This window comes from Hipposideros armiger, unplaced genomic scaffold, assembly GCF_001890085.2.
Source record: "Hipposideros armiger isolate ML-2016 unplaced genomic scaffold, ASM189008v1 scaffold_75, whole genome shotgun sequence".
NCBI classification, from domain to species: domain Eukaryota; kingdom Metazoa; phylum Chordata; class Mammalia; order Chiroptera; family Hipposideridae; genus Hipposideros; species Hipposideros armiger.
Genome location: NW_017731425.1, coordinates 3,650,861 through 3,671,697, shown reverse-complemented (window position 1 = coordinate 3,671,697; position 20,837 = coordinate 3,650,861). Strand labels below are relative to the sequence as shown.

The following is a 20,837-nucleotide window of genomic DNA, read 5'->3' as shown; positions in this document are numbered from 1 at the left end:
GTCTGGAAAGGCAGTGAGTGAGTCATTTTCTGTCCGTCTGGTCTTTTTCTCATCCTGAAACAAAATCATTTGGAAAGGCAATTCTCGAGCCTCAGGAGGTGTGCTGGCACTCTTTGTTTTTGAGAAGCCCTTTCTAAAACCCACCTCTGAATTCCAGTTCCACCACCTGACCAGCCTTGAACGCCTGGCAATTCATTGCACGGCTCTGAGTTTCAGCTTTCTGCTATGCAAAATGGGGGCCACAGTCACCACACAGAGGGTAGCACGCAGGTCTGGTGAGTGTGTACACCTGGGTCTGACACAGGGAAAAGGGCCAGCGGAGGCTATTTCTCTCTTCCTTGTCCAGAAAGAAGCAACCTGGGAGGTTTTAATAGCGAATCAGAGTTAAAACATGAGCATTCCTTTGGCAATAGGGTACCCAGCAAGGCACCTTATGCATCTTGGTTTATTTTAGTAGCGTAAGATGAAATCAAAGTTGTATCCATCTACTGAGAAATCTACTATGGGAAACTGAAATGGTTCATATTTTACAGAATCTGGATTCTCTTGCCTGTTTGACTCATTTTCAAAGATAAGTTAGACAAATATCTTTTTCCTCCTTGTAGCTTCCTTCCAACTATAATTCTCTATGTCTTTTAAACTTAGCCGTTTTCAACATTCAAAACCACCATAATCCAAAGTCGTTACTTACTATAAACTATGCTGAGTTTTTATCTCTAAGTCTTAAAATTCAAAGTAAGAGGAAGCAGACAAGGAAAAAAAATATATAATAAAGCGTTAGCTTACGAGTATGCTTGATTGAAGAGTTGTTCTCTCCTCTCTCTTTCTCTCTCTCTTTCTCCCCCCCAACTCCCTTGTTCTTTTTCATTTCAGTGAGATGTTAGCCAGCTTTCCTTATTCTGTATCCATCTTTAGAAATGTCTTCTTCTTGTACATAGCCAGACCAATTCTAGCACTGAGCAGAAACTTTCCTAGCTTCAGCTTTAATTATGAATAGACTGTGTTTATATGGGGAAAAAAAGCTAGGCCCATTTCATTAAGTCATTCGACGACTATGCCCAGGTACTGTGCCGAAGATAAGTCAGACAGACCCAATCCTCACCCTTAATGGACCTCTAGTCCAGAGGGAGAGACAAATATTACAAAACAAACTCTACGCAATAAATAACACTATGATTAGGGATGGCCAAGAAGGAAACACACAAGGTGCTGAGATAAAAAAAAATGATGGAAACCCACAATAGCAAAACTACTCAGACTCAACAAACAGCTTTTTTAAAACAACCCCAAAGAGACTTCCTAAGTTCTCTATAGGGATGTGGCACCCAAAGCATCATTAAGAAACAAGTCCCAAACAAAGAAGACACGGTTTGCAGTGGATAACTATAGGAACGGAAATCAATGCTGTGTATCAGTCAGACTTTCCATTTAATCTTCTCAAGAAAGGCAGTCTCCAACCTTGAGATGATAATCAATATGTGACACGTACAATTCAAACCTCATCAATTTAAATTAATAAATGAATACAGTAACTTACAGTAGGAGCTGAAGGTTATCCAATGGCGATGGCCTTTCATGGACAGGGTATGTCAAGCCAGCCTCTGGTTTTACGAGGAAGCCTCCACTGTTGCTTGAGCTACCCATGAGACTGGGCTTGAGGACACAGAAACACACTGAAGCCCGTATGAGCAACAGGCTCGGGGAAGGCGCTGGTGCTGGGGCAGGGAGGGGCGTGAGCGCAGGACGGCTATGGGTGACTCCTGAGATGGGAAGGTACTCAGTCCTTCCTGAAAGCGGGAAGCTTTTATGCCAGGAAATGAAGTGTTATCTCCTGATGTCTCTAATTAGCAGGGAGACGAGCAGCACACACAAGAATAAAGAAAAAAAGACAAGTTTATGATGATAACTTTGTCTCCATCAGACAGTATGTTTTTGAAGTGACAGATCCTTAAATCAATTCTGCCTCTCCTTGCTTATTAGCAGTGACTCCTCACGGCATTAGCATAAGTCTATCAAAAGCCAGGAAAGAACATCTCATTACTTTTGAAGTCTTAATGAGTTTAATGTGTTACTGGGACTCAGAAGAGTTTCATGTGCTGGCCTAGGGGGTCAAGTTTTGTAATGTGGATGCTAGTTCAAGGTCTGCATTAACTACCTCATCTGGATAAGTCCACCACTGTGAGCTTCCAGGATAACACTGTACTTTCACGATACTTCACAGGGGTGGGAGTGGGAAGAAAAAGGCGAGAGCAGTAACTAGGAGACACATGCTTCCCCTGTGTCATGCTTTGCTACAGTGAGGACACACAGACCACACACTAACGATGCGATACTGACCGTATGCGCAGAAGGTGTGCTCCCAGCCCCCAGCAGTTTGTTCTTTCACCCTTTCAATCATCCACTCATCCAGTGAACGTTCACTGAGGACCTCTTACATACTGGGCACTGTTAAGAGCTGGCAATGGAGAGGTAAGACATGACTACATGGCATTTGGGGACATCATCATTGGAACTGAGCTAATTTGTGTGATTAATTCTCGTTAGCCAACAAGGATATCAGAGCTCTATGTACTGTGTGCCCAGACTTTTAAAAATCTTGGTTGGGAGGAAGAAAAGGGGGAAAGCATGGGTGGGTCAGCTCCACAGCAGGTAATCCCCACCTCATCCAGTCTCCTTAAGACCGTCTCCATCTCAGCTTCTACCCACCTGTGTAAGTAATTTCTGCCTTCCACGTGTGTTTAAGACTCTGAGGAAAAGCAATGCCCCCCCCACCAACCCAGGGCAGGGGGATAGAATGCCAGGGGACCCCACACTGGCAGAAGAAAGCAAATGCAAATTCATGGGAATGTGCTTGGTGTAGAGGTGGTGGGGGGGTGGGGGGCATGCGCGCAGGAACCTGGCCCCCACAGGAACAAAGGGCTGACAGCAGGACAGGAGATGGAGTGGGACAGGCTGCAGAAACAATGGGGCCCAGTGACCATGTCCAGGCACTCCTCAGCCACCCTCCTTCTCTGTGTGTGGGAGCACTCAGGTAACAGTGGAACGGTTAGGTTAGCGACTCCTCAGGCAGCAGCCCGCCAGAGGCACTGGAGGAGGAGGAGGAGGCGGCAGGAAGGCCAGGCTGGTCATATGGGCGCGCTCTTGTAAGAGCCTGGCCCAAAGGAAGAGAGAGAAAGGGTGAAAATAGGAGAGAAGAAGCAGGGAGAAGATGGGTAAGATCAAGGAGAGTTTAGTGATTGATTAAATAAACAGCAATAAAGGAGAGAGAAATTTAAGGGCCAATAACTCAAAGCCCTCAAAACTAAGGAACCTGGGTAGAAAATATGGAGGCTTCAAAATCAATGGGAAAAAATTGGGAATAAATGTGTGCCAGGTTGGGGAGCTGCCTGAGAAAAGGTATGATTTTGCATGCGCTGAGCTGGAAGTGAATTCCAGGGACGCGTGCGTATACAGGTGGAAAGGCCAGGCACCAAGCGAGACCTGTGTCCTGGAGAAAGGTTGCATTTCCAAGAGAAAGTCCAATAACAAGTGTGAGTGAGGGGGAATGCCATGGTTTCGGAGCAAGAAGAAGATGAGACCCATCACAGGAGACAGAGGAGTGCTTGCTAAGTTCACCCACCCCTGGGTGTGTGCACGTTGAGGGGGGAGAATAAGGAGAAAACGGTCCATCATCAGATGCTGACGGGGACTGGGAGAACGTCTTACTGTTTAGCACCTAGTCACTAGTGGGAGAGGTGGATTCCCCGCCCTACTGCTGCTCGTCTTGACATGTGACTTGCTTCAGCCAGTGGCACATGAAAGGACGGGAGGTGAATAGGGCTCTATATGTGCCTGATTGTTTGGCTTGGTCTCTTGCGATCCTGATTTCAGCGATGCGAAGAGTTTGTGTCTTGACACCGCCAGTCACAGAAAGATGGGACCTGGGGGCCTAAGCTCCACAGGCAGCCGAAAGCGGAATCCCAGTGGACCTGCAGACCCAGAGGGAGAAATCCACGTTTGGGGCTACCAGTCTCTGAAATTGTGAGGTGCTACGTGGTGTTACTGGAGGAAAACCCAACTAGGAGAACAGTGTGGGTTGTGGGTCTGACACAGTAAAATGTGCTCCGTTAAGGATGGCACCTTTCTGAGCCTCCTTACCACGGTGCTCAAAGCATAAAAGTACAAACAGGATGAAAAACAATGCCTGCTATCGCCAGTTCAAAGAGCAACTTGGTGGCTATCCTGGGCTTATTTTTCCAAAGCAAGGTAAGTCCAGAGTTATACATTAAATGTCTTAAGTATTGATTATTAGATAAAGCTGCACAGAATCAATCAAAAATAAAAGGCCAGGCAATTTCACTGGAGCAAAGGGCAGGATATACAAAGTCAGGGATATTGAAATTTGATTAGTTCAAAGAATTTTGACGCAATTGATTATGGCAACAGCCAGCCAGCAGTTGATACAGAGCTGAGAGGAAAGGGCTGAACGTCTGGACTGGCCAAATGGATTTGCCCCACTCCGTTTCCCTTTGACCCTTGTTCTAACAGGAATGCCATTTCAAGTTTTGGGACTATGGGGCAATGGACAGAAGAAGAAATGTCTGGTGCCCACTAGTGCCCCTCCAAGGTCTTCATGGCATCTATCAAACTTGTCCCTGCCCTGTGACCCAGGTGCAGACGTGTCAGTCCCTGGCCCTGGGAAGCCCAGGCCACATGCAGTTCTAGGCCGCCGCACCTGCAGAATGACAGGCACTAAGGGTTTTCCCTGCATTGCTGTGCTCTGTGTTTTGTCTGAAGGTTGATTCTACCCTTCACCAGGTTATCCCTGCCGTGTATAAATGGGAAAACTCATATCCAGCAATTTCAAGAAGTCTGCTTTTAAAAAAGTTCATGAGAAATACAAAAGGGATTCAATTGAGGTTATTTTAGAGGTCACACAAGAAGACCAACTACACTTATCCTTTCTGCTAAGCTGCTGACTTACACTAAGAAGCTTACTGATGCCTTCTGAGCTCATTTTGTACTCAGCCTTTTGGAAGGAATCCAAATTCGGGAATCAGGGGCGTAAGACCAGAGTCTACAGTGTGCTCCACTCATTTCTGCAGCTGTGTCTCTTCAGTGCCCTAATCCCTAACCTGGCATCATCTTTCTTTTCTCCCTCAAACAGATATCGCTGAGCCTGAGTGAGTCACCTCATAGACAAGGCCTGCCTTGTGGAACCCAGTCATGTCACAAGAGGACAGTACATAAGAGACTCAGCCAGGCAAGCTCACCCCATCAGAAAGGGTGCCAGGCTTCAGATCTTGCAAGAAAGAGGTGAACATCAGGAGGCCGCTGAGCAACTGTGATGTAGAAGATGACACTTCCTTCAGCCATGGGCAGATCAGGCTCCTACCGAAACCATCATTCATTATCTGAAGGCCTTGGGCACTTTCATTCCTCTACACCATTGCCCAGTGACAGCTCCTCAGCCTCGAATGACTTTTCTCCCCTCACTGTTTAAGGCCCGGCTCAAATGTCACTTCCCTGGGAGCCTCTTGAACCACTGACATGCCCCCAAGGAGCAGGCACCGCCTTCTTTGTTTAGAACCTTTCTAATAACATTTCGCACATGGTGGATTAATAATTTACACTTTTGTTGATTGTTCCATACTGTGAGCTACTGTAAGGCCAAGAATTTCAGCTATTATGTACGCATATATCTCCCAGCTCAGTACCAGCTCTGCCACAGACTGGCTACATGCTTGTAAAATATATTCAGAACGGTACTCCCCTAATTTAGAATGAAATTGGAAACTCTGTTTGAAGGGACAAAATAAATGCCCCCAAATAGTATATCTACTTTTACTACACAGGATTCTAGCAAGGATTTGGAGAAAGAAAAAAATATTTGATTTGTAAAATAAAACCTTACCAGTTTGGATTCATTGGGAGGTCAGCCTTGATGAGCGAAAAGCCAGAATTCGAAAATATTGGAAAGATAGTTTGAAACTTGCAAAGACCCGCTGTATCTTAAATCAAGCCAATGATGTAATAATGACCAGTGCTTAGGTACTTGCTTAGAAGAACAAATACAAATAATTTAAATCAGTCTCTTAATTGTCCATTTACACCAATTAAATATGTCCTTGTTGCAACGTTGCTTTTGCAATTCATTTGTTTAAAAAGAAAAAAACAAACAAAAAAACACAACCCTGCTTTCTTTCCTTCTTTTTTTTTTGGCGCGGGGTGGGGGTGGGTTGGTGGTAGAATTTCTTTGAGATTGGATTAATCATAATCATCTTTGGTTCATGACACCCTTTCATCATTGATCCATGCATGACTCGCTTTCATTTATTTATTCATTTTTAATAATTTAATAAATGCTCACAACACCACCACCCAAAACAAAAGCTGGAGAATAACATACAAAATTATTCATTAACTTTCATGGGGCCTCCCCAGCCCAAGGCAAGTCCCACCCCAATCCTGAGGCCATCACCCCCAAGCTGTCCTTTCTATATAAGTTTTACTGCATTTAGCTGTATTCCTACAAACATATTTTTATTTTAGTTATTTTAATTGTTAAAAAGATATGCTGTAGGTAGTATTTTGGGACCTACTTTCTTCATTCAATATTATTTTTCTAAGATTTAGCTGCATCTTTGGGTTTACTACAGCTCGTCGATTTCTGACCGCTGCCTAATATTCCCTCTTTGGATGATACCACCCTGTACTCATCCACTGTCTCACTGATGGCACGTAGGTGTTTCCAGGGTTTTGCTATTGTTTACAGTGCAGCTCTGAACATTCTTGCGCATGTACAAGAGCCTCTTGTGGATATTACACCTAAGGTGTATATCTGGATCAAAGGGTATGTGGATATTTGGCTTCAGAAGGTGCTGCTAAGCTGTCTTCTGATGTGTTATGCCAATTTACTCTCTCACTGGCTACCAATAAGATATCTTGTGGACCCACAGCTCCTCCAACAGTTGGCACTGTCAGGCTTGTTAACAACAGCACCTTGTATCAGTTTAGAACCAACTGGAGTCACCCACATTTATGAATTGGTGCAATAGAAATTAATCAGTGTTTTGAAATAAGAAAATGCATTTGATGGTAAAAATAACTTTTACTGTAGAAAATTTAGAAATATAGAAAAGCACCAAAAGGAAAAAAAACCATAACAACTATAGTTTATTAAGGTTTAATATTCATTTACAATGAAGGAATATTTACCCCCATTTTAAGGGCAGTCTATAATTGCAATTTATTTAAAACTCCTTGGGAGCACTCCTTGCAGATCTGCCCTACCATTGACCACAGCCCGACTAGGGGTCTAACTAGTCAGCTTAGCACCCCCAAAGTGCCACTGCACGGTCCCAGGTGCCCAGGAAGCAGCAAGATTCTGGCTAAATATTAGAATTAAAGCCTGAAGATGTGTTTTGAAATTCATAACATCTCCTTTATGGGAGGTTCGTGTTCTACACAGTGGTTTTAATCTACACCTCTTTTGATCTGGGAGGAAGGGACGGAAAGTTCTTATTAAACACTTAATAAAAGCAGTTCTTTTGTTTTAAATCCATTTTCAGAAACTCCTTTGTAGTATTGTACTTCCTTTCAGCAGTAAAATGCCATTAAGGAGCACAAACCTGGTCTGCAGAGTCACAAGGACACCAGGGCCAGGCTGTGGGTAATTGAATGACGGTGTTCCCCAAGGCACAGAGACTCAATTTCTGGGCACACAGTGTATCTTACATCCACTAGAGAAAGAATCGGTAAACTAGCCCAGCAGCATGAACAGAGTCTGCTCACAGCGCATCTCCTGGTGGCTACATTTCAAATTTACTGACATCTCACTGTGGGCCAGGCACTATGTTAGACAGAGAATTCAGAGAGGAGAGGGCATAGCACCTGTTTTCTATGGCACCACCATCTGCTTGGCAAGACACACAAACTAGGTGATGATGAAACAAATAACAAAATAAGTGCTACTGTTAGGCACCCCAGAGGGGAGCAAAAATCTGATTTGGACATACAGGGATCTGGGTGGTCTTGATGGGAACAGTGTGAGATTTGAACAGGGCTCTACAGAGTAATGAGACTACAGTGAAAGAGGACAATTCCGGGCAGAAGGGGCAAGTACTTCATTCATTCAGAGTCAGTCAGTTGTTCTCCCAAACATTCATTAAGCATCGCTATGTCCCAGGACTGCCCTGGGGACTGGGCATGCACAGGTGAACGGAACCATCAGTGAAACTTCTGAAAGGCCTGAGGAGTGACTTCAAGCAGGAATATGAGGGATGCAAAGGAACCAGCCATACCAAAAGCGGCGGGAGGAACTTTGCAGAGAGAAGGACGGACATGGGTAGAACTCTAAGGTGGGAAAGCCCTGGTAGATCCTAGGCAGTGAAAGGAGGCTGGGGGCAGGGGGGCACAGGGAGATGCCAAGCTGGAGGATTAGAGGTGCCATTCACGCTGCGGAAAGAGGCCAGGTCACATGTGCTTACAGGCCAGCACACGGAACGTGAACTGGTGTCTGAAGACCATCATAAGCTTTGAAGGGATTAGGTGGGTTTGGGGACTTTGTGATGAGAGGGAGAACAAAGAACCACAGTTCCAACTACCTCTATGAAAGGTCACTCTGGCTCACAGGGACTGGAAGGCCAGGAGAGGGAGAGGGAACACAGAGGTCAGAGCAGAGGCGGTAGCAGTGAGTGAGTCAGGGTACAGATGATGGGACCAGCACTGTGCTTGTGGCAGTGGAGACAGAAACGGATGGATTCAAAATGCACCTTTTATACTTTTGTATTGTGGTGAAAAGCACACCTCCAATCCTGTTTTCCACAGTGGCTGCAGCATTTGACATTCCCACCAACAGCACACAAGAGTTCTAATTTCTCCACATGCTTACCAACGCTTGTTCTTTTCTGGGTTTTTTATAGTGGCCATCCTAATGGGTGTGAGGTGGTATCTCACTGCATTTGATTTGCATTTCCCTGATGATCAGTGATGTTGAGCATCTTCTCATGTGCTTGGCCAGTTGTATATCTTCTTTGGAGAAATGTCTATTCACTTTGAATCAGAGTATTTTTGTTGCTGTTAGATTGTAGTTCTTTATATATAAATATTAACCTCTTATCAAATGCATGGTTTGAAAATATTTCTCCCGTTTCATAGGCTGCCTTTTCACTCTGTTGTTTGTTTCCTTTGCTGTGCAGAAGTCTTTAAATTTTATGTAGTCCCACTTGTCTAATTTTGCTTTTGTTACCTGTGTTTCCGTGCCACATCCAGGAAAACATTGCCAAACACAATGTGATAAAGCTTTCCCTAGAAGTTTTATAGTTTCAGGTCTTATGTTTACATTTTTAATTCATTTCAAGTGAGCTTTTACATATGCTGTAAGGCAAGGGTCCAGTTTCATTCTTTTGCATGTTGAAGAGACCGTCCTTTCCTTACTCCGTAGCCTTGCCACTCTTATCAAAGCTCATTTGACCATATATGTAAGGGTTTATTTCTGAGGTCTCTATTCTAGTCGATTAGTCTATGTGTCTGTGTTTATGACAGGACCTCACTGTAGCTTTGTGATAGGTTTTGAAATCAGGAAGTATGCGGCCTCTAGCTTTGTTTTTCTTTCTCAAGTTTGTTTTGGCTACTGGGGATCCTCTGAGTTGCCATATGAATTTTTGGACTTTTTTCTATTTTTGCAAAATATGCCATCAGGATTTTGATAGGAGTTACATCAAATCTGCACATTGCTTTGGGTAGTATAGATATGATCTTGGAAGATATGAGATCTTCCAATCCATGAGCACGGGATGTCTTTCCATTTATTTATGCCTTCTTTAATTTCTTTCAGCAATGTTTTGTAGTTTTCAGTGTACAAATCTTTTGCCTCCTTGGTTAAATTTATTCTTAAGTATTTTATTTTTTTGATGCTATTGTAAGTGGCATTCATTTTTGTGTGTAGATTTGGCATCCTGCAACTTGGTTGAATTTGTTTATTAGTTCTAACAGTGTGTGTGTGTGTGTGTGTGTGTGTGTGTGTGTGTGTGTGTGTAATCTTTAGGATTTTCTACCAAGGTCATCTGTGAACAGGTATAATTAAATTTTTTTCTTTGCTATTTGGATGCCTTGTACTGCATTTTTCTTGCCTAACTGCTCTGTCTAGAACTCCCAGTGCTGTGTTGAAATGGCAAGAGAGGGCATCCTTGCCTCGTTCCTGATATTTGAGGGAAAGCTTTCAGTTTCCACCTTTGAGTATGTTGGCTGGGTGCTTTTCACATATTGCCTTTATTATGTTGAGGTAATTTCCTTCTTTTACTAGTTTGAGTGTTATCTATCATGAAAGGGTGTTAATATTGTCTAATGCTTTTTCTGCATCTATGGAGATGATCGTGTAGCTTTTGTCCTCTGTTCTGTTAATGTGGTGTATTACACTGACTGACTTGGAGGGGAAATGGGGAAACTCAAGAGTTGGGCTTCAGATATTTTAGGCTAGAGATGGCTGGAAATACCCAGGCAGACATGTTTAGTGGGCAGTTTTCCCTACAGATCCAGAGGTTAGAGATGCCTGAGGGAGGGGAAGGAGCCACAGACGACATTTAGAGAACAGAGAGGAAGGTGTGGTGACCAGGACATGGTGTTCACCAGAAGTCAAGAATGAAATATAAACCCAGAACCCCTTCCTGGAGCTAGGTCTTGGTGCTGGGCTCTGACACGGATTTCATTCTCTGTAAACGGAAATTATAAAAGCGTTTCTTTTTTTTTTTCCCCTTTGAATGACAGAGTTGTTTATTCATGATTATTTCTTTCTTTCTTTTTTTCATGGCTATTTCTGACTTATATAGTAATACACATCCATTGTGAAAAACTGAAAATAAGGAGAAATATAAAGAATAAAATATCAAGCATCTATAATTTCACCATCGACCTACAGTTACCACTGAACACTATGGCCTATTTTCTTCCAAGGATTTTTTTTCTTACTTTTCATACCCATACTTTGTCTATATTATAAAACTTAAATTATACTATATACAATAGTTCTATACTGTATTTTTCACTTAATATTTTGTCACAAACATCTGCTTATGTTATTAAAAAACCTGTCAATGCAATTTTAATTGTGACATAGTATTATATTGGATAGATACGAAATAATTTGACATTGAATTATTGTAGACACTTAGGTTGTTTTTAATTTTTTCTATAATATATAGGCCTATAATAAGTATTCCTATGTATACATCTTTACTCCATTTCTAAAATGAAAATTTGGGGGTCAAAGGACATGAACATTATAAAGATTTTTGGTATGATTGGCAAATTATTTTTAGAAAGGCTAAACCAATTTATATCACTAGGGTATGCAATTGCTCATTTACTGCATCCTTACCATCATTGAGCATTATGGCTTTAAAAACATTTACTAATTTTATAGATGAAAAATAATTTATCTGTCATTGAAATTTTCTTACTCTTTTTATTAAACTGAGGCAGAAACCAGTCTCACAAAAACTCTAGTAAGTTCAAATCATGCCACTAAAGCGTTCAATTTTAATATCACAAGAACCTGAGTTTAAGCTCATAAAATGTGAACAAATTTCTAAAAGACTAGTTCAAAGCAACAGGAAAGACCTTATTTCTGGCAGTGCAAACACGGTCGGAGCTCCTGAAGGCTGCCCAACAAAGTCACGCTGAGCATCAAGCCACCCAGCATCCCAGAGAGCCTAAGGACTCGTCCTAACTTGTTAACCGTCCGTACAGAGCAGAGGGGCAAAGATTAATGAGGGGAACACAAGCAAGCTACGGTCCTTCCTCGCCCCCTGCCATTGATGAAGAGCTGAACCATAACCTGAAAGCCTTTTTTTTTTTTCAATTTAAAAGGCACCTGGAGGTAAAATTACTTAACCTCATGTATCACGTAAAAGGATGCTTAGGGGCAAGTGTTTGTGGCTAAACCATCATGCCGATAGGAGGGGTGATGGGAAGAGTCAAAGGGTAACCTTCCTTCTTATGATGACTTTTAATCTAGTTCCATGAAAATTGGGAGCAATTGGAATCTGTATTCTCACCCAGGCTGATCTCTAGTAATGCTTGGTTTGAACGGAGATGACCTGGGCGTGCCACCACATTGCTGTAAGGGCCACGGCACACAGAAACCACCTCTGCACCTGCAGAGGCTCACACGGCCGGTGTCACACACCCGGGTTCCTTCACCATCTTATCTCAGTTCAAGCTCTGGACTGTGGCCTTACAGCTTTGAAAATAGGACGATTGGATGTGCTCAGAGGCTCTGCCTCTTGGCAGCCCACTTTCACTAACCAAGCTTGCAGACGTGTACCAATCAGAATGTCAGTTAATCATGCCCATTCTCTAGCTGCAAGTAGATTTACATGAGAAGCCAAATGACAATCAGAAAGAAGCATGGGACCTGAACACGGGAAGGAAGATCACCTGTGAGGTCTTCTCCACTGAGGGTGACCAAAGGCCTTGGCGCACATGCCTGGGGTGGCCTCCATCTAGTTAATTTCTCGTCCTCCTTCTGAGCTCAGCTCAAATATCCCTTCCTCATGGAAGCCTCCATAACTCCTCGGTGTAGGTTTCCCAAGCCCACTTATACATTTTCATTACACCCTGCATTTTCATTTAAGTACTTAGAATAATTTTAATGAAAAGAGGTTATATGCTCTGTTGTTTATTATCTTTCTGTTCCTTGAGAGCTGGAGTCATGCCTGTCTTACTTATCCCTCCATTTCCAATCACGAGTGTACATAGTACATAGCAGGCACTCAAGTTTTTATGGAAGGGAAGGAAGGCAGGAAGGATAAGAGAGCACAAAGACTGCAAGTCCACCACGGTAACAGTCTCCACTGGGACTTCGAGTCCCTTAGCCAAGCTTCTCTGTCTGTCTGACAGTGTCAGAGACGGGCACTGCCCAAGTCTGCCCTGCTTACTCTGCTTTTGTGTGTGTTTCTGCTGCTGGCCAGCTACTCCCCTCTGATACTTGCTGTGGATGTGCAATACCTTTGGTCAGGGTACAGTTTAATCAGACTGGCCTAAGTGTCTTTCTGTCTGCTGAAGCAGCTTTGTACGTCCCTGGCCTAACCTATGTTATGGCCAATTAGATCTCAGGGAGTTGCCTCTTACATCCGAGTCCTTGGGCTTTACACACAGTCAAGCCCCTGTAATCACCGCAACACCACCCAGGGTTAAGGAGGGGGTTGCTCCAGGGTGTGCAGCAGTCAGAGAAGAAAACAGACAACAGTGTGTGCATGTGGCTGATGCCTGTTCAGACTTCACACAAGCAGAAGCTAGAGATGACAGTCTTACACGCCTCAGCTATTTTCTCCAAGCATGATATTAATTTTGATAATTAAAAACAAAAGAAGCACTGGCCGGGGAGTCGGGGTGAGATCTAGATTGTTTTGATCCTGGCTCTGACACTAATTCAGCTGTCAGCAAGCTCGAGTCAGTGCTGGCTTCTGTTAAATGAAGGAATTGGACGAGATGACCAGTACAGCCCCTTTCAGTCTTGACATCACATTATTCAAAGATTATTTTTCATCTTAGAATGTGTTCCCAACTTCATAAGCATTTCAAAGATAAGTCCAGCTGCTGGCAATGACCACTATACACTCAGGAGTCTTGGATAAGCACCCCTAAAGAAATCACAATGATGGGGGCCAGCCGAGTGGCACGTTGGTTGAGACGCCAACTCTGAGCAGCAGGCCCCTGGTTTGGATCCCACATGGGGGCCAGTGACACTGCCCTCTACAGCTAAGATGGTGAGCAGCAGCTCGACCTGGAGCTGGGCTGCTGTCAGTTGCCGGCGATGGCGTAGGCTGCAGCCCCTGCTGCAGTGGGCTGCCATAAGCTACCGTGTGTGGCTGGTAGCCAGCGTGAGCGGCTGGCAGCCAGTGTGAGCTGCCAAGAGCCGCCGTGAGTGGCTGTCCAGAGGCCAGTGACCAATCTGTCTCAGCCGGGAAGAGCGCAATGATAATACCAACATGGGCCAGTGAAGCGACGTCCTCCACAACTAGACTGAAGAACAAAAGGACAACAACTTGTCTGTTCCCCTTCCCCCGATTCCCCAGCACTGCTCGCCTCCCCCAATTCCCCAATAAAATCTTAAAAAAAAAAAAGAAATCAGAACAATGACTTAGGGTTTTCCTGATTACAAATGAAAGCCTTCCGGAGACAAGCAGATATCCTTGGGACCTGACACCTGTTGTGTTGGAGCTAACACAGCAGATTCTCTGACACACAGGCCTTCTCAACACTTGTTAATCACAGGCTGGAAAATCTGGCCTCGACCAAGCTCTCAGGCACCCTCTTTTTGTCTGTTCCCCAGAAACAGGTGCTTGTGGAAGCTATTTCCCATATGTAAAGTAGTCAAGCATGGCCAAATGTTTCCATAAGTACATAACTTTTACAGTCTTTGCAAAGAGCCCTTCTCTCCTTTATCCTTGATATTGGGAGCTCAACTTCCTTCACCTCAGCCCCCCTACACACAGACCCTGTCATGGGTGCTAAATTACTCTCTCAAAAAAGCGTTCAGCTATAGTACAAACAAACTCATTATGAATCTGTTTATAACTAAAACCTCATCTCACTTTTAATGAACTGGTATGTTAAAGTCAGTCATATTTTTGTTTAAGCATTCTATATACTCTCCTTAAAAAATGGACATCTCTGATGAGGCCTTTCCTTGTCTGAAAGGAAACTACCAAAAAGAATGAGCTTAGCTCACTAAGGGGTTTGCACTCCAGAGACACGTATTTCTCTCTGCTATAGCAACTGTGACTAGACCAAGCACAAAAGTGAGAATGTCATAAGATTTCCAGTAGTATATTTACAAAAGAAAAAACAAAACAAACAAACAACCCTGAGACCGTCTCTGTAGGCTGATTGGGAACGTGATGCTACTTGCCTCGAGTAGTAAGACTCCACCCCCAGGGCCTCCCGCACACTGGCGATGTGCTGCTCTAGGGCCGAGCTGGTGGCTGTTGGAAGAGTTGCAGTGCTGCCAGCCTGGAAGTCACTGGAGCTTTCCACTGTGTTATCACCCAGGTAGTGTTCGTGAAACTTCAGAATTCCTGAAACAAGACAGGGACAGCCAACATTATGCATGATTGGGGCTGGGGGAAGGAGAGGTGGAGGGCAGGTAACAGCAATGCTGATGCTGTGTGACCTCCCTGGCAAGCATGTCATCCTCCAAAACCATGTGAAGAAATTCTGAAATCCAAGGTCTCAAGGGGGTTTTTAGAAGTCTGGTCGGTACCCTTTTTAGATCTTTCCTCATTAAGTTTGGTACTTGAAACCAGGGAATTCAAGAGCGGGCTTTTGCTTTTGACGATATATTCAGAAGCTCCTGGGATGATGACTACTTCATTGGGATTTCAAAACAGGTGCTTCTCAGAAGCACCAACTCGGGAAAGTTTTCTTTCAGGAACAGTGCATGAGCATGCCAGGGTGCAGTCTCCCCGGAAACGACATCCTGCACAAAAGTACAACAAGCCAAGTGGGAACTGTGTTACTCAAAGACCTTTTGTTTCGCAAAAGCAAATCAAAATAAATATGTAGCACAAAGGCCAGATAAAGACATCTTAAACCATTTTTAAATAAGACTAACTGGTCAACGGTCATTGATGGATTAAAGAAGCAAAAAATGATGGCTACATGAAACTGAGGGAATCCATCGTGGTTTTCTGGTAATAAATATAGGACATATTCTCAAATGGTAATGAGGTATGTCAGCACTGGAAAAGGCTGGTCCTCTCTGATTGGATTACAGCCCCCCCCCCAAAGCTTCAGAGTCTCATTAAGAGCAAAGAGGAACAGAAAGCGAAACAATAGGAGCCTCATTATACATGGCTCATTATTACAGGGATTTGGATATACCACCTGTCAAATCATGTCCCCAGAACTTAACAACCACAGAGAGAAAGAGCTTGATACTTCCGTAGTCAACGTGTCCCCCTGGGTATTAGACACATGGGGATTCATTACATTGTAGCTGAAACTCGCCACGTCACCACGAGCATCACAGCTTAAAACCTTTAGCATAAAAAGGTAAGAGGTAAAAATGTTCCTCATGAAAAGCCCATAGAGACATGTAATTAAGGGGAACAAATTATAAACAATAACGCTGAGGCACAGAATGTACAGGCATGAGTGCTCAGAACCCAAGAAGCATCTGAGAGTTGTCATCCAGTCATCATTTTTTTTAATCAAAGGGATGGAAACATAATCAAGAAAATCTTGTCAATTCTCCTGGCAGTTGAACTTTTTGAAATTGGCTTACAGATATTCAAGAGGCTCATTCTTCAAGATTCCCAATTATAAGATCCACTTCCCCAGTCAATAAACTCTAATTGGATCTGGTGTGTCTCCAACATGGTAAAGCCATCAGCATTTTATTATGCAAAAAAATATGGCCCTAACAGCTAATTAGTGAGTCAGTATTTAGTGAAACTGTTATAGCCTAAACATTTAATGCTGATTTTAATCAAAGGGGATTTTTACCTCTGAAATAGATTTACAACGGAACTGGTTAAAATGGGTTCTGCTAGACTCAGAAATTTCAAGTGTAAGACTTCACTTATATACTGTAAGAGGAGTTGCCATTATCATTTTAGTCTCTTTCACTTGACCGTGACAAAGGGTCACAATTATTAAATCCTATCTAGAAAGAACTTGTTAGGACTTACAGTCATTGCTAATGAACAACACCAGCCTAAAAATGGGGCTGCTGGTGAAATTAATCCTCCTGTTTTTAGCCTTCCTTTGTAAATGCTTCCACATTCGCTGGTGAGGAGCAGCAACTTCTTGGGGGAATGAGAAGGCTGGGCTGGCTTATTAACTGAATGCCCCCCACCATGGAATATGGAGGTGGCTGAGATTTTGCTGAAAGCAGGTGTCAGCTCCTTCGTCTGATCTATGGTAATGCTCCTTTCACCTCTATTCATCAGGCATTTCAGTATAGTGTATAATCGCCCCGTTCCCACGTAAAGAGACCTTACCTGCCCCAGGAGCAAGCAGCCAGCTATACAGGTAGCCTGCGGCCAGGGAATAGTAAAGCACTAGTCCCCTCTGGCCGTTAACCATCTCTAAGATCTGATCAGTGGTGACCGGGGAGTAGGGGTCAGAGTCCTGCTGTCCTGTTTGTCGTTCTACCAGAAGATCTGCAAATGCCCTTGTCCGCCCTCTTTCTGCCACGGCCAGGGCTTCATCGTGATGGCCTAGGAGACAAGAGGGAGAGGCTGAGGACTCCATGGGGAGTGTGCTCACTCAGAAAATCTCACGGCCCCTGCACTCCAATGCATGGCCGAGTCTCAGTCACACTGTTTCCAATTCCACCCCTGCCTCGGATGATGGGTGGTGTCCACTCCGATAAAAGCGCACTTTTTCAGACTCCATGCCATCCTAAGCCATTGGGCCTTGTCCTGTCTTGCAGCCACCCCACAAGAGAGCCAAGTTGGTTCAGGGGATTCATCCTCAGCGTCTGCTCCACCTCCTGAGTTGTTCTGACCCCATTCACTTGGCTCTTGGACCTGACGCCTTGTACTTGGGCTATCCTCTCACTTCCTGCTCAACTTCGATTTGGCTTTGACATTGGAGGATGAACCCTGCAGGACTTGGCTCCCGACCATCCTTCTGTCTCTACTCTGGGCAGCCCCTCTCCACATCACACTGTCCAGCCCCACTTCCCCGCACGCCCCCACCCCTCAAATTACACCTCTGTGCCTTTACATATGCCGGTCCCTCTGAGGTCTCTAGTTTTTTGAAATTGCTTCTCTTTCAAGCTTTTCCTCAGTCTTTGAATCCAACTTCTAATCCCACCTCCTCTAAGAAACTAGTCTGTAACCTAGTTTAAAAGCTAATGCACAAATATGAGAGCACAAAAATATAAATCAATATACTTTCAAGTGAGGATTGTCTACAATTTCTGAAGGGGGATTTGCTTGTGTCATAAATACAAATGTGGAAGAGCTGCTAGAACTGGGGTCCAAGGAGAGATGAGGCAGAGGCAGGAGGCCAGGTGCTGCAGCTCTGGCAGCTTTTCAAGGATGCTCGCTTCTTACAGTTCAAGTATCAGTGCAAAGTGGGGATTTATATGTGTATATGTAACTGTCTTCTTTTACTTTAGTAAGTTATTAACTGGAACAGCAGGGATGATCTGTGAACACTGGAAAAAGCAGCCCCAAAGTGTTAGATAGACTTAACACTGTGATTGTAATAGATGATAAAGTGTAATCCCAGGCAATGAGCACATTTAACAGACACGTTTCCAGGGGAAGTCTGAGTATTCATACACATACGAGTACAGTAAAGACAGGTTATTGAAAAAGCCTCAACATCCAACGTCAAAGACATTGTTAGTTCCAATAAATACCTCTTCAACCCCAGTTCTGGGCTGGGGAAAATGGTCTGTAGGGATGGACAGGTCTGAGAAGAGGCAAAAGACAGGGGAGAGGGCGTCTGCAGCACTTACGGCCCCAGTGAGGGGAGACGCACACTGCCCCCGTGCGATGCAGCACACAGGCCTGGGAGCATTATCACCGGTTCTGTCAGTCTAGAGGGCAGACCCAGGTATTAAAAACATTTGCTGGGTAGCAACTAAAAGATGTGTGGGAGAGGAAATAGGGAAGGCCGATGTCTTCTCAGGTTCTCCCCGCAAGCGCTAATCAGTGGCGAAGGGAACCTGGGGGGAGCCCCTGGTTCAAGTGTCCCTGTCTCCAGGGCACTTCCTCTGGCTCCCAGGGCTGCCGGCCCAGCCGCGTCGTTGCCGCAGCACCTGAGTTTCTTTTACCCGAGTGCCAGTCACACCATACAAGCCTCACTGACCTCTGCCTCGCTCAGGCTAAGAGCTTCTTGAGGTCAGGAACCATGCCTTCTTGACTTTAATTCCCAGGACTGGCACACAGCACATAGTAGGTGCTCTACAAACATGTACTGAGTAAATGAACAAATGTTCAATAGCTGGAATGTGGTTGTGGCTACGCAGTCTGTAGTAATAACAAATCATATTTCCTCACAGAGATCCCTAAATGACAGGCTCATGAGCGCACACACGCGAAGCGGGAACCCCAGCTGCTCTCACCTAGGCTGACGAGCACCCGCTGCAGGGCCTGGTAGGATGACGTCTGCAGGTCAAAGAGGGAGAGCTTGTAGTCTGTGCTTAGCTGTGCCTCGTGTCGGATGGTCTCAAACAAGGCCGATGCCCTATAGAGCTGCATAGGGGACAAAGAACATTATCCATTCCCCAGAAACCACTGTCGAGCTGTTCACTGACTACAGATAACTTTTGCTCACATCTTGGCGCGCAACCTAAAAAAAGTGTTTTAAAGGTTTGAAAGGATGAATCTTTATTTCCAGGTAGTTCCTAGTGGACAGGTAGCAGATCATGCCAGGTAAACTATAGTTTGTGTGATCAATTTTTGACAGATAAAGGGATCTAAGAGAAAGGGGTTATAACCTTATAATCTGAAAGTTGTAAAACAAACAAAGAAACAAACAAAAAACAGCAATTAATTCCACCAACTGCTGATTTTGAATAAAAAAACCAAAAGCCTCACCTCTTGTCATCAAGAAACCTTAATTCAGGCCAGCTGAGTGGCTTGTTGGTTAAGAGTTGGCTTGGGAGTGCGAGCTCTGAGCAGCAGGGCCGCCAGTTCAGGTCCCACATGAGCCAGTGACGCTGCGCCCTCTACAGCTAAGATGGTGAACAACAGCTCGACCCGGAGCTGGGCTGCTGTGAGTCACCAGCGACGGCGTAGGCTGCAGTGAGGCTGCCTTGGGCTCCTGTAAGCTACCGTGCGTGGCCGGCAGCCGGCGTGAGCTGCCAAGAGCCACCGTTAGTGGCCATCCAGAGGCTGGCGACCGTTCTGCCTCACCCGGGAAGAGCACAATGATCACAATACCAACATGGGCCAGTGAAGCGACCTCCTCCACAACTAGACTGAAGAACAAAAGGACAGCAACTTGTCTGTTCCCCTTCCCCAATTCCCTAATGCTGTTCCCCTCCCCCAATTCCCAAATAAAATCTTTTAAAAAAAGAAATGGTAATTCAGCACTCCCACACCTCACAGTGCCAAAGGACTGGAGTGAGCACAGGTGTGGGGCAGGCAGGCTGGAAATGGACGAGGCTGGGGGAAATGAGATGAAGGCAGCCATACTCTCAGGAGGGCGATAACTTTTTATAGGCACTTCGGCCAAATCAAACACTGCCCTCCGCAACAGCACCCCAGGGTCAGGTCTTTGCAGGACAAGCTCCCCTGGAGCCACGCCCATCACAGGGACACCTGCGGAACCAGGCGATCATAATCCTAAGATGACACCGTCCTGCAGCTCTAACGGCTTCTCTATCAGTGAGACCACAAGACTTTTCTCTGATATTTATATGTTGGAAACACAATATCAAATTTAAGTTCATGTAAATTTTAAAAAATAGAATTCTAAGGCTAAGAGACAGACTAGGACTGAGGAATGTATTCCCAACTCTGCCACTAATTAGCAGTATGGCTTTTGGTAAGATTCAGAGCCTCTGTTTCTTCTCTATAAAGGGGACAGCTGTCATTCTACCTCACAGGGTTATCTGAGGATTAAATTCAGTGAGTGAAAGTACTTGTAGGTCACTATACCAATACAACTTTTAATTTTTAAAGCCAAGAAATTAGGGATTTCTTTAAACTCCTTTAATAGTTTAAAAAGGACAGTAAAATACTATAATATCCCAGGACACTATGGCAAAAATGCAGTCACATCATGTCTTCAATTCCTATGAGCGCGTCTGGTTGGAGCCTCGATTCCCTTATCCTTTGCCCCCCTGCCAGCCCCATGCCCTCTGCAGTGATTCTCACACACTGCCCACG

At 44.5% G+C, this 20,837-nt stretch overlaps 1 protein-coding gene across 5 annotated transcripts in view; it reads right to left on the bottom strand.

Moving 5' to 3' along the window:
- The window catches only part of TTC28 (tetratricopeptide repeat domain 28), a 681,749-nt gene that overhangs the window by 88,526 nt on the left and 572,386 nt on the right, over positions 1-20,837 (bottom strand). For all 5 annotated transcript variants that reach the window (XM_019643162.1, XM_019643163.1, XM_019643164.1 and 2 more), the window contains 3 exons: positions 19,067-19,196; positions 16,986-17,204; positions 14,894-15,059 (listed from right to left, as the gene is read on the bottom strand). In XM_019643162.1, the coding sequence (XP_019498707.1) occupies positions 14,894-15,059; positions 16,986-17,204; positions 19,067-19,196 (515 nt within the window). The remainder of the gene's footprint in view (positions 1-14,893; positions 15,060-16,985; positions 17,205-19,066; positions 19,197-20,837) is intronic.